This window comes from Podarcis bocagei (genome assembly GCF_964188305.1).
Source record: "Podarcis bocagei genome assembly, chromosome: 4".
Lineage (NCBI taxonomy): Eukaryota > Metazoa > Chordata > Lepidosauria > Squamata > Lacertidae > Podarcis > Podarcis bocagei.
In genome coordinates, this window is record NC_138128.1 from 94,569,587 (window position 1) to 94,584,283 (window position 14,697).

General features: G+C 41.2%; 1 protein-coding gene and 1 long non-coding RNA gene across 4 annotated transcripts in view; both read right to left on the reverse strand.

The window, feature by feature from the left end:
• Positions 1 to 14,697, reverse strand: part of LOC308585845 — a 196,680-nt gene that overhangs the window by 16,774 nt on the left and 165,209 nt on the right. The gene's annotated exons all lie outside the window — the stretch shown is intronic.
• Positions 1 to 14,697, reverse strand: part of UVSSA (UV stimulated scaffold protein A) — a 55,694-nt gene that overhangs the window by 15,956 nt on the left and 25,041 nt on the right. For both annotated transcript variants that reach the window (XM_081191638.1, XM_081191639.1), the window contains exon 7: positions 13,212 to 13,314. In XM_081191638.1, coding sequence (XP_081047764.1) covers positions 13,212 to 13,314 — 103 coding nt within the window. The remainder of the gene's footprint in view (positions 1 to 13,211; positions 13,315 to 14,697) is intronic.

The following is a 14,697-nucleotide window of genomic DNA, read 5'->3' on the forward strand; positions in this document are numbered from 1 at the left end:
TACTAACTCTAGCTGTATAGGACAAAATTTCATTTGTACCCATATTTCTTTGGAAAGTCCAAGAAAAAGCACCACTGCCCAATTTAGACTCCACATTAACAAATGTCTCCAACCAAATACTTTTCCCTCTCTGTCAGCAGCAGAAAAAGTTTTGTACTCTTTCAGAAACACAGTGTCTGATCTAGAATGTCTGAGAACTTGTGACACTATAAGAGGAATGGAAAGAGAATTGGAAGAGGCCAACCCAGGGGACAGTCCTAACAGAACCCTCTTGTTTTACAGTGACGGGACAACAATTAGTGTTCCAAGACCTGTATTTGCCACTGTGATTGCAGCTCCAATAATAAGGAAGCTGAATGACAGCTCCAAGGAGTCCTGAACTTTGTCTTTTGCCAGTTATGGAGCTGGTCTGGCCACCCTATTATGTTGGCTATTGCTAGTAGGTTAAGCATTTTGTGATTTTCTGTCCCAGGCACAGGCAAACTCGGCTCTCCAGATGTTCTGGGACTACCACACCCATCATCCCTGACCACTGGTCCTGCTAGCTAGGGATGATGAGAGTTGTAGTCCCAAAACATCTGGAGGGCCGATTTGCCTATGCCTGTTCTATCCAATCCTTGTTTCACTGCATATAGTGAGACTGCCCACAACAATATCCCTTTTGTTGCTTTGGTAGGAGAGTCCCATGGACTGCAAGAAGATCAAACGTATCCATTCTGAAGGGAATCAGCCCTGAGTGCTCACTGGAAGGACAGATCGTGAAGCTGAGGCTCCAATACTTTGGCGACCTCAGGAGAAGAGAAGACTCCCTGGAAAAGACCCTGATGTTAGGAAAGATTGAGGGCACAAGGAGAAGGGGACGACAGAAGACGAGATGGTTGGATAGTGTTCTCGAAGCTACCAGCATGAGTTTGACCAAACTGCGGGAGGCAGTGGAAGACAGAAGTGCCTCGTGTGCTCTGGTCCAGGGGGTCACCAAGAGTCGGACACGACTAAACGACTAAACAACAACAAACAAAACTCTCTTCAAAACCATAGGCTCTTCTTTGCTACCTACTATCATTTCCCCGCCCCCCAACTTTTCAACTTCTACTAAGTTTGAAAGTGTTGTTGATGCAATGAGATGGGGTGGGAGAACTTGACATGCAACTCTTTTCTCTCCAAGGATGAATCTACAGGTAATACTGACCCACCCACCCCCAAACAACCACCTGCCACTGTTCAGGACGCACTGCAGTCCCACATATGGGATCTATGCATGAGTAGGTCAAGTCATTGGATCCTCTAGAGCAGTGTTCCCCAACCTTGGGTCTCCAGCTGTTTTTGGACTACAACTCCCATCATCCCTCGCTAGCAAGACCAGTGGTCAAGGATGATGGGAATTGTAGTCCGAAAACAGCTGGAGACCCAAGGTTGGGGAACACTGCTCTAGAGCTTGGAGCCCCCACTCCCTTTGACTGATGATGGCTTTGGTATCAGAGACCTCAGCTGAAGGGCCAGGTCATCACATCACCTCCCCCCAGACACCACTAAGGTCAATTTCAAATGAGAGAAGCCTCTATGGGGAGGAAGGGAAATGGGCTGCAGAAAGACTTTCAAAGACCAGCAAGTTACATGTAAGTGCAATAATTTTCTCTTTCATGGGCTTTGGCGGTCTCATATTTTTGGGGGGTGGGGGGAGACTAGAGAACCTTTAGCTAATGGAGGGGTAGAGGCTCAGCCAGTTGAAGATAATCTGTTTCCAGTAAATTAAACCAAATTCATTCTAATAATCAGGCATCAAATTAATTTTGATTACATAGAGTAAAAACAAATACTCAAAGAAAAATACTATTTTTGGGCAGAAAGCATGTCTGTACCAGAAACAGAACAAAGCTTGATAGCTAAAGCTAATCCCCCATCCAAACCCCTCCGTTTTCAAATATCCTTTATATTATCACTACTACAATACCCTGGTTCAAATTTATTGCAATACTTGGTTTTAGGAAGATTTTTTTTTTTAAGTCCAATCTCCTGGTGGTGTTTGTTGTTGTTTAAATTGACCAAATGGCACCTATTTGCCTGAAGCAATAAAGTAGACAGCGTTAAAGAGATAAATCAATAGTAGGAAATAGAGAGGCTGGGATTTCAGCTGAAAGTTAGGCTGCTGAATGCTGACATTATTGATTTTAGCTAGTTCAGCTGGCCTTGTAATTAAAATGTAAATTTGAGAAAGAGATTGTGTCCTGACAGAAATGGTGGGATTAAGAGGAGATAAAAGCTCCTCAATGAAAATTCAGAGAAAGCAAAAGAACAGGTTTCATCAGCCATTTGGACTTAGGAGAATCAGAAGCAGGTTGCAGTATATATTTAATTGAAAAGGGGGGGGGGATCTCACCGAACTAGAATGTAAATAATATGAACAAAAAGATTTGAAGAAAAAGGTTTTGCTCCCTTTCCTCCATTCTGTTCTGCGCATAGCCCTTGCTAATCCAAAATACATGTCTGTCAACACAACATGGCACACAAATGACTACTTCAGGCATGCCAAAAGGCAAGTGTGTGCTGAAGAGAATTTTCATTAGCTTTTTCCTTTTAACATAAACATGTATGCACATACATGCACACACACTCCTTACCAGAAATGGATTTTCATACTTCCCATGAATCTAGTTACATTTTTCTTTGGCTCTTGCCCACTGTTGTCATTTTACCATTTATCCTAAACGATTTGGGTGCTTGAGTTATGATGACTGTGTAACCAAAACAGGGCTACTGAGGCGAGAAAGGGATATCACTATGCTCAGGGAAGTCCCAATACATTACTACTACTACTACTACTACTTTGTTGTTTAGTCGTTTAGTCGTGTCCGACTCTTCGTGACCCCCTGGACCAGAGCACACCAGGCACTCCTGTCTTCCACTGCCTCCCGCAGTTTGGCCAAACTCATGCTGGTAGCTTCGAGAACACTGTCCCACCATCTCATCCTCTGCAGTCCCCTTCTCCTTGTGCCCTCCATCTTCCCCAACATCAGGGTCTTTTCCAGGGAGTCTTCTCTTCTCCTGAGGTGGCCAAAGTATTGGAGCCTCAGCTTCAGGATCTGACCTTCCAGTAAGCACTCAGGGCTGATTTCCTTCAGAATGAAGAGGTTTGATCTTCTTGCAGTCCATGGGACTCTCCTCCAGCACCATAATTCAAAAGCGTCAATTCTTCGGCGATCAACCTTTTTTATGGTCCAGCTCTCACTTCCACACATCACTACTGGGAAAACCATAGCTTTAACTATACGGACCTTTGTTGGCAAGGTGATGTCTCTGCTTTTTAAGATGCTGCCTAGGTTTGCCATTGCTTTTCTCCCAAGAAGCAAGCATCTTTTAATTTTGTGGCTGCTGCCACCATCTGCAGTGATCATGGAGCCCAAGAAAGTAAAATCTCTCACGGCCTCCATTTCTTCCCCTTCTATTTGCCAGGACGTGATGGGCCCAGTGGCCATGATCTACTACTACTACTAATAATAATGCTTGCCGAAATAGGGGGAAAATAGGAAGAATAAAACTAAAGGAGGAAACCAGCCACCCGCACCCCCCTCCCCAAAAAATCCCTGTATAATGGTGATTGGGTATTCTCTGGCCACAGAATGCTGAGTATCTGGTGAGGGACAGGAGAAACAGAACAGAGTAGACTTTCTCCAAAAAGGCATGGGTGGCCGGCTGACGCTCTCAACAGAAGCACTCCACACTGTAACTGTTCCTTGCAGCTCCCGCAATAGTTTGGTTAAAAATGTTCTGTTGGGAAAGTCTTGTTTGTATATGCATGCATGAACACACCATGTGGTATTATATTATATTCCTAGTGAGGGGCAGATAGGTCTCGACCACCTGGGAAGGTGGCCCATCTTGCAGAAGGAAAACTGTGATCCTAAACCTCTGCTATGAGGGACGTGGGTGGTGCTGTGGTCTAAACCACTGAGCCTAGGGCTTGCTAATCAAAAGGTCGGCGGTTCAAATCCCAGCGACAGGGTGAGCTCCCATTTCTTGGTCCCTGCTCCTGCCCACCTAGCAGTTCGAAAGCACGTCAGGGGCAAGTAGATAAATAGGTACCGCTCCGGCAGGAAGGTAAACGGCGTTTCCGTGCGCTGCTCTGGTTTCGCCAGAAGTGGCTTAGTCATGCTGGCCACATGACCTGGAAGCTGTACACCGGCTCCCTTGGCCAATAAAGCGAGATGAGCGCGCAACCCCGAAGTTGTCCACAACTGGACCTAATGGTCAGGGGTACCTTTACCTTTTTAAACCTCTGCTGTCTTGCATGATATCTTCAGGAGAAGGAAAGGCTAAGGTAAGGGTAGGCAACCTAAGGCCTGGGGGCCGGATGCGGCCCAATCGCCTTCTCAATCCGGCCCGTGGATGGTCCAGGAATCAGTGTATTTTTACATGAGTAAAATGTGTCCTTTTATTTAAAATGCATCTCTGGGTTATTTTTGGGGCCTGCCTGGTGTTTTTACATAAGTAGAATGTGTGCTTTTATTTAAATTGCATTTCTGAGTTATCTGTGGGGCATAGGAATTAATTCATTTCCCCCTCAAAAAAAATATAGTCCGGCCCACCACATGGTCTGAGGGACGGTGGACCGGCCCACGGCTGAAAAAGGTTGCTGACCCTTGGCCTAAGGAGTAAACCCTACACAAATCCGGAGTGGAGCCCCTAAGAGGATTGGATGGCACCTTGTATGTCTCCTTCCAGCAATTCCTGAAGCCAAGCTGGTGCCAAATGTCTTGCTCTGCTTTTCTTTGGACCATATCTTGTTGTCTTGACAGCTCAGGACCCACCCCCCCACACACACACACTGCCCAGGCTTATGGCCTGAGGAGGCCACTTCACTGCTGCTAACATAGTGGTCTGGCTTCACCCCCCAGAGGTGCACTCCATTGTCTCTCAAGACAGATGGATGCCAACAATCACAATCTATTAATGACTGGAAAGTGGCCAATGTAACACCACTTTTAAAAAGGGATCTGCTGAGTGGTGAGGTCCTGGAAATTACAACCAGAAAGCTTAAAGTTTCATCTGGGAAAATTTGTGGTAAGCCTTCTTAAAGGTAGAATTACCAAGCATATAGAAGAACAAGTCTTAAAGAATCAGAACCAGTATAGCTCCAGTCTCACTAACCTATTTGAGGTATTTGTCAAGAAGCAGTTAGATAGAGGTGATCTGGCTGATAAAGTATACTTGGACTTTTAAAAAGCATTTGACAAAATACATCACCATATATGTCATCCGACTCCTCAATAAGCTTAGTAGTCATCGAATAAGAGGAGAGAGTTTCTTGTGTATCAGTGAAGAACCAGGAAACAGAGAGTAAGAATAAATGGATGAGTCTCCCATTGGTGGGATGCAGAAAGTTGAGTTCCTCAAACAGGGCCCGATTTAGGTTTGATGAGGCCCTAAGCTACTGAAGGTAATGGGGCCCTTTATATGTCCAGCTGTCCTTTGTCAACAACAACTTGTCGCTGTTTTTTTGTGTTGAACATATGCTATATAGTAATTTATGGACCTAAAGCCATTTGCACATAACAAAATATGTATTTTATCAAAGTAATTTGTTTTTTTATCTTATATTTTGGAAATGTGCATCCAGTTTTTGTTTTCCTTTGAATTTTTTCAGGGGCCCCAAGAGAGTGGGGCCCTAAGCTATAGCTTGTTTAGCTTTATGCGTAAATCCAGCACTGCCCTCAAGGATTCATATTGGGACCTGTGCTTTTACAGAAATGATCTAGTTAAAGGTGCCAAGGCACCCAAGTTTGCGGCTAATAATGCATTGTTCAGGGTGGTTAAAACAAAAAGGGTTTGTGAGGGGCTCCAAACAGATCCCTCCAAACTGGGTGAATGGGAAGTAACATGGCATATGCAATTCAATACAAGCAAGTTTAAAATGACACACACTGTGACATAAAATCCTATTTTCATATATATACACTAATAGTGCCTGAAATAGAAGTAACTGACCAGGAAGCAGATGTGGTGATTGTATTGGATAGCTCTGATGAAAATGCCAATCCAGTGTGTGGCAGCTGTAAAAGAGGTGCAGCACTGACACTGAAGTGGAGACATCGGGATCCTACTCCATACAAACAGTTTTTGGCAACAATTCATGTTTCATGGATAGTGCTCTGAGCACGCAATTGATCCACCATGCAGAAATTATTTATCAAGTAGCAGCTGAATGAGTCCCGTCCCCCCTTATACGTGGTTCTCTTGTAATTTCCAGCCTATTTGTTTTAATTACTTTGACAGAAGTTTTATTCTTTATACAATGTCCTTTATCATATGTTCTCCTTTGTATGTCTACAAAACCATGTCTGTACATCACATTGTTTTGTAGCTATACAAAGGAGTATACATGTTTAGGGAAGTTTTTAATATTTAATGCTGTATTGTTTTTAACACTTGATTGGAAGCCGCCCAGAGTGGCTGGGGAAACTCAGCCAGATGGGCGGGGTATAAATAATAAATTATTATTTTTATTATATGATTAAGGATATTGTATAAAGAATAAAACTTTTGCCAATGTAATTAAAACAAATAGGTTGGAAATTACAATTCCAAGAGAACCACATGTAAGGGGGGAGGGAGTGGGATCTGCAAGAAAATGTTGCAATGGATCTTCCCCTCTCATAGGAATATGAGGGAGTTGCCCTGCTAGGTTTATTATTTAGTGCAACCCTAGAAATTTCTCCAAGCATTCTGACCTTTCAGTCTTGCTTATCAGTAGCCTCTTTTTGGTTCCATTTCTGCCTTCACCTGTCACCTGAGTTTGCTAGTAAGAAGAAGTGATAGTCTGCACCCTGGAAAATTATTGATCTATTATTGCATATTCAGTATTGCATTACATGCAGAGGTACATGTTTGTTTGTTTGTTTACACACAACAGTTTTTTTGCCTGAGAACATATCCATCTATTGTTGTTACAACTGTTGCCTGCATGCTCTTTAAAACCACCCTTTCACAAGTCAAATTGCTCTTGGTGTCCATTTATGTATGCATTCCAGACAGAGGAAGACTGGGGTGTCAGCTTATATGACTACAGGCATACAAAACAACAAGCAAACTGCAAAATGGTTGCCATCCTGAGAGATCAGGTGCAAGTGTAAATAAGGATTATACAAATGAGAGGTCATTAAAAACCCTGGTAATGTTAATTTGGCATGACACCCCTTAATGGGTTATGTCTTCACACTTCAGTTGTCTAATCACCTAAATTCTTTTACAAATTTACATTTTATCTTGCACATGGAAACTCAAACGGACTCACTCCTCCTCTCTCTCTTATTATAATCTCTATTCAAACTCACAATTCTTGCCTTAATTTGCAGTTAGAATGTACTTTTTGACATATTAAAAACTATTTATGTAACTTTTTACCTTGGGGGGGGGGGGAAACCCCAGTGCAAAACAAAACATAACTAACTCGAAACATATATTTTGTCCATTAAATTAAGACTGTGACTTGGCGTATTTGAACACTGACTCATCAAGAAAGTATTGTATAGGTCTGTGGGTTTGTGCATGTGTGAATCGGGATTAGTTAGTACAAGGATTGTGAACTGATGGCTTTAGACACCAACACACACCCCACCCACTGACTGAACAAAGAGCCCAACCATTTTTAATTCATTTATTTTTTAAATGTTTTAAGTTGTAAATAAAACTTGCCTACTTGGTATATCATCTTGAGTCTTTTCTAATGCTTGGGCAACAATAAGTACCATATTTTTTGCTCTATAAGACTCACTTTTCCCCTCCTAAAAAGTAAGAGGAAATGTGTGTGCGTCTTATGGAGCGAATGTAGGCTGCGCAGCTATCCCAGAAGCCAGAACAGCAAGAGGGATTGCTGTTTTCACTGCACAGCGATCCCTCTTGCTGTTCTGGCTTCTGAGATTCAGAATATTTTTTTTCTTGTTTTCCTCCTCCAAAAACTAGGTGCGTCTTGTGGTCTGGTGCATCTTATAGAGCAAAAAATACGGTATTTGAAGCAGGGGTGGCTAGCCTGTCTCTGCTCCATATGCTGCTGGATTGCAACTCCCATTAGTCCTGAGCACTGAACATGCTGGGTGGCAATGGCCAGTCCAGCAGATATGGAGGGCCTTCCCTTATTTAACGTACTGAGCCAATAACTCTATATTCCCTGGCTAATAAAACTTGTTTCCCCATGGTTCAGGAGCCCTGCCCAATTAAGTTACTTTCCCTCTTATTTGTGTTCCTAAGCACATTCTTTCTTAAAATATTCCATGTTCTAATCAAGGGTAAAATTTCAAAGAATCCTGTTTCAATATAGATTGTGGTCATATAATGCTAGAGTCCTTGGAATCATAATAGATGTACTTTAATATTCTACCTTTTATTGTAATTTGGGACATTCTTCTGATCAGTTTACTGGGGTATTCAGATGAGAGTTTGGTTATGAACTGTTTACCATACAAGGTCCTATATATTACTGAGCAAATGGCTTTTTTAATTATTGCTATGTGTATTGAGCTCAATTTCTTTGGATAAACTGCAGGGTCCACTTGCCTACTTTGTTGTTGTTTATTTGCATTATGTGTTCCAATATGAATAGATCATAAGACCGTGATAAAGATATTTCATTCGTTTAGAAAATATTCCATACTTTATTGTACATGTCACATGTCTTGTTTGTAACTCTCATGTGCGTACACAGTGTGCAATGCTGTGCATGACTACATTCGGTCCTAATTAATGCTTGATGGCAGTAACTTTATTAAAACAGTCAGTTTGCGCAACACATTTCCAACACCCATACCAATGAAAACGAAATATATATTGATGGAGGGTGTAACTGAAAAATTATCTATCTATCTATCTATCTATCTATCTATCTATATAAAATAGAGAAAATAAAAAGAATAAATCAACATATCAGCCATCTAGACAGGAAGCAGAATTCACTGATTGAAAAATCACAATGAAACAAAGAGTAACACTGATTTAAATCAAGTTTCCTATTATTATTGTTTAATGAATTTATATACCGCCCTATACCTGGAGGTCTCAGGGCGGTTCCTATAGGGTGGTATTCACTGTGAGTAGAAGCCCCTCACAAGAACTACCACCTGAGCTTTGCCTCCTTTCCCCCTGCTCCCCGAAATTGGCGCAAGGGGTAGGGGTTGGAGAACCCCCAGAACACTGTTGGGAGGGGGTGGGAAGGACAGGGAGACTGTTTCATCTGGCAAACTCAGTGGTAAAGTCTGCTTTTGATGCGGTTTTACTCCACTTCAGGGGCCAGCAAACTTTTTCAGCAGGGGGCCGGTCCACTGTCCCTCAGACCTTGTGGGGGGGCCGGACTATTTTTTTTTGGGGGGGGGGGGGAGAAATGAAAAAAATTCCAATTCCCCACAAGTAACACAGAGATGCATTTTAAATAAAAGCACACATTCTACACACGTAAAAACACCAGGCAGGCCCCACAAATAACCTAGAGATGTATTTTAAATAAAAGGACACTTACTACTCATGTAAAAACCTGCTGATTCCCGGACCGTCCGCGGGCTGGATTTAGAAGGCGATTGGGCCGGATCCGGCCCCTGGGCCTTAGTTTACCTACTCATGGTCCACTTGATGGAGTTTAGAGTACTCTGGGAATAATTACTGTCACTTGAAGTCTAGGTGGCTAGGAGTGCCTACATCTGCTTTTGGTTGGTGAGTCAACTATGGTCCTTTCTGAACACGGATAGCCTAGCTACGCATCCATTATTTATTATTTATTTATTTCATAAAATTTAGGGAAGCTTTTAATGTTTAATAGGTTATTGTATTTTAGTGTTCCATTGGAAGCCGCCCAGAGTGGCTGGGGAAACGCAGCCAGATGGGCAGGGTATAAATAATAAATTATTATTATTATTATTATTATTATTATTATTATTATTATTATTATTATTATTATTATACAATAACAATTGTTATTGTTATATTATTGTTATTATTATTGCTTGATTGGAAGAAAGCTCTCTGTGGTTTACAAAAGCAGATTCTACTGAACTGCTTTCAACAGAAGTACAAAAACCAAGGCTATTGTGATTTCATGTATGTGTGCATATGTTTCAGTCACTATCATGTGCCACTTCAACGCACAAACCACTTGTTAAAAATCAGCGCACATAAGTGAATACAAGTCTTATTTTGGTTAACGTGCCCTTGGAAAACAGCCCTATTTCTTCAAATGGGTTTCTAAGCTTAGACTGTTAGATATATAAAGCACAGGGGATGTCAGCCAGAATCTTGACTAAGCTCTAAGAACAGGAAAGGGCTGATGAGTGTGAAAGCAAAGATTTCATGGAGGTAGAAAGCTCTAAATGTCATTGTTAAATTAGGGCTGCAGGCTTTAATTGATTAATTGGTGTCATCAATCAATGAAAGCCTTAAGCACACCTTAAAAATGTCCTCAGATTAATCAGTGAAGCTGAGAATAAAGATTATGGACTCTTCAAGGGCCTGCCATATTGCTGTCTTCCTCATACCAGTACCAAATTTGATGAAAGAAAATAAATTAATTAAAAGCAGCCTTTTTCTTCAAGTCTGTATCCAAAGTTATCGGGAATATTATCCAGTTAAGTGATTAAGTATTAAATATCACCTTTAATCCCAACAAGCTTTTGCGCAATACACTGCAAGTTTTCACCCTTAAGAGAAATCTCAATTTCTTCTAGAATCTTCAAAACAAACCTTAATTGAAAAAAATCTCATTTAAATGTGATTCATTAATCAATCAACTGGTTGGAAGCAAAGGCAAGAAAGCATTTAAAAGTTGTTTATGCAGCTGATATCCACATACAGTGGTGCCCCGCAAGACGAATGCCTCGCAAGACAAAAAACTCGCTAGACGAAAGGGTTTTCCGTTTTTTGAGCTGCTTCGCAAGACGAATTTCCCTATGTTTCCTTTTTCTTAACACCGTTAATACAGTTGCGACTTGACTTCGAGGAGCAACTCATAGAACGCGGTGTGGTAGCCTTTTTTGAGGTTTTTAAAGACTTTGGTGATTTTTGAAGCTTTTCCAAAACTTCTTTTGCAGCCATTTGGTAAGTTAAACTTTTAAAACTTTTTGGGGGGGTTTTGGATTGGGGTGTTTGGAATTCAAGGACTTGGTGTTGGGGAGGGGTTTGCAAGAATCTGGAAGCTTGTTTTCCCCCCTGCATTTTTATGATTTTCTGTGACCATTGGGCCACTCTGCTGTTTTTTAAAAAAAATTCTGGATTTGAATTTCTGTGTGGTGGGTGGCTGGGGGAACAGTTGAGGAGGGGGTTCTTCAGCAAGAAGCAAAGAGTGGAAGAGGAACCTTCTTCGAGTTGTCCCCCAGAGTCTTAGAAAATGTACTGTACACTTTGTTGATTTTTAAATGTTTTTCTGTCATGTTTAGAAACTTAATTTATTGTTCCTTCAATGTTTGAAATGCTCTTTACAGTATGTGTGACTTTAAAGAGCACTTAATAAACTCTTGTTCTACCAAATTTGGCTTTGTTTGGACTTTTTTTGACCATAGGAACGCATTAATTGAATTTCAATGCATTCCTATGGGATTTCGTGCTTCGCAAGACAAAAAATTTGCTAGACGAAAAAACTCACGGAACGAATTAATTTCGTCTTGCGAGGCACCACTGTATTAAATATGAACACTTATCAGCACAAGAATATTGGCGCTTACCTCAAATATTGGCGCTTACTCCAATCCTATGCACACTTACCTGGAAGTAAGCATCACTGAATAGAGTGGGACTTACTTCTGAGTAAATATGCACAAAAATGTGCTCTGAAGATTCCACAAGAGAACAATAAGACTGATATTTTACAAAGAAGAGTAGCAAACATTCCCGAGAGCCTGCTAAGCTTTGGAACGAGTGGCAAATTTAAACTGAATTTATCATTTTTACTATTCTAAAACTGCAGTCACAAAAACTGAATGGCATGTGATTAATAGAACTCAGGTCACTAAGAAGCTTTTCGAAACCATATAGTTGAAATAAAGACAGAGGAGTTAAGGTTATTTTGGTAGTTAATTTTAGACAGATAAAGAATCAAGTATATAGAATTTTAAGGATCATTAATAAACATGCACATCTTAATGGCAATTCCATTCTGACTGGAATCTGAAGACATGCATGAGAGCCAAAGAAGCTGTATTAACTCACATTTCACATTGGGGTGGGATAATTAACTCCTTGGGTTTGGGGGGCTACAACATCTAGAGATTTTCCTGAGCCAATAATTTGGGCAAATGTGGTGCCAAACTCTGGCACATTAAAGATTGACAAAACATGGCTTGCTTATGCATGACCAGTCTTGAGATCGGTCTGAATAGATGCTTAGATGACAAACAGTCAAAGATTGCTGCTGCTCACAGTGTCACTATGAAATCTTGCAGCCTGTCCTTTCTGCAGTTATGTTACTAACATCCCTGAAAAAACACTAGTTACTGGAAGAAGTTGTTTCAGTTTATCATAGCATTGTTTCAGCAAGTCCTACGGTATTCTAAAATATGAACCAAAAACCCGTTCAGCAGTCAAAGCTCTGTTTCCAGATTAAAACATTTTCTTCCTCTGTGATATACCGAAAGCTGCTAAGCTTCCAAAACCCACAGACCCACGAAAAAGAAGATTACAAATAACTGGGGATAAACACAAACAGTGGCCTTATACAATGAGGGATGTGATCTAAAATGCATGTGACTTTAAAAAAATGAGGCTTTAAAATAAAAGCCAGGAGAATATTTTTTCTTCTCAACCTTTGTATGAGGTTTTGTACAGACACCCTGAGTTTATTGGTCCCCTCAAAAAGTGGCATGACCTACAACAAGTAATACAAATTCTACACTGCTCTATCAGATGGTTGTATCCTGTTCTGTGCACCTGAGTAAACAATTATCCTGTGCATGGACACACACACAGGTGCACACACGTACGTACGCTGCAATTCTTGGTTCAAAGCTACAGTGAAATATGAGTGAATAAAATAAGCCTCCTGGCCTGACCAAAGTTGACTCCTAGAGGATTTCTGTTTTTGTAAAGTCGGTCTTGCTCCCCCTGTCTATGTACTGATTTCCTCACAGCAGTCGGAAAGATTACCCACCCCACTGATCGCTTTATTACCTTGTAATGGCTGTTTATTTGCTTTAGCGCAGTAGTAACATGCAGTGATGAAGCTTTTCACAGCTGAGCAAACTCACCGTATTCATTACGAAGGTGGTCTGGAATGTAGGGCTCATAGCCCTCCTTCTCAGGGACGTCGACAAACTCATCCTCCTCGTCACTGTCATCTGTTGCTTTCATCTATGAAGAAAAGTCAAAAGCACTGAAGAAACACGGAAAACACCCAGCGGACACCCCATGGGAACATCCCTCACATAAACGCTTCAGCTACAACAGGCACCTCGGAAGATCTGCCATCCGGTTTTATTTTCAGCGTTAACCAGAACACTATATGGAACGGAGCTGTTCTGCCAGGCCTTTGGTCGGGGTTCTGTCTGACTCCCTCTCCCCTTTCATAAGAACTTGCATGAAAGTGGCCTCCCAATTTTTCTCACAGGCCCATATAAGTTCAGCACAAACAGTTGGGCCTGGTGAGCATTTAAGGTCCCCAACCCTAATCTGCGGGTTGCCATCCGATTGGATTTTATTCTGATCCTGATTTGAGGATGTATTTTAACTGATTGTCTGATTTTATGTTAATGTATTATACATTTGATGTTAGCCGCTCTGAGCTTGGCTTCGGCTGGGGAGGAAGAGATATAAATAAAATTTATTATTATTATTATTATTATTATTATTATTATTATTATTATTATTATTATCCGGCATCCCACATGTTTCCCACCCTCTATGCTTCAGGACCCACACTCCCCCCTTTTTTTTCTTTTGGTACATTCCTTTTCCGACACCTGCATTTACTTTTCCTGAAAGAATAACATCTGGCAACAAAGGACAAACTCCCCTTATTATCAAAATAAAAAAATTCCTTCCAGTAGCACCTTAAAGACCAACTAAGTTAGTTCTTGGTATGAGCTTTCGTGTGCATGCACACTTCTTCAGCCACCAGGGGTATTAACTGTGTATCTGAAGAAGTGTGCATGCACACGAAAGCTCATACCAAGAACTAACTTAGTTGGTCTTTAAGGTGCTACTGGAAGGAATTTTTTTATTTATTCATGCCAACTGTTAGTCCTTAAATTGCAAGAGGAAGACGTGATTTCCCACTGCTGCAGGGTCTGAGACCACTGAGGCTGAACCACGATACCTAGTCAATGTGCCCTTGAAGAATATTCAGAAACAACAGTTGGTTCCGCTGGTTGCTGCTGGGCTGTTGATAAGGGCCTGTTATTTCATCATTATTTGATATGCATTTACTCCCAGTAGGTTTCCAAGTCCATATCAAAGCTCGAGTTATTGCTTTTATCCTCTCCCTCCCCCCATTTTTTTTAAACCAACCAAAATTCTGACAATATAAACAACAAACAGTGTTCAGTTATGTTTATTTGACTTACAGCATACAAGGAAAGCTAGAAATTGCACGTGGAAGCTTAAGCCCTTGCTCTGAGGCACAAATATGCCTTTACAGTTGTAGAGGACTCTTTACTTCTGTATCTAATAAAGATAAAGGGACCCCTGACCGTTAGGTCTAGTCGTGGACGACTGTGGGGTTGCAGTGCTCATCTC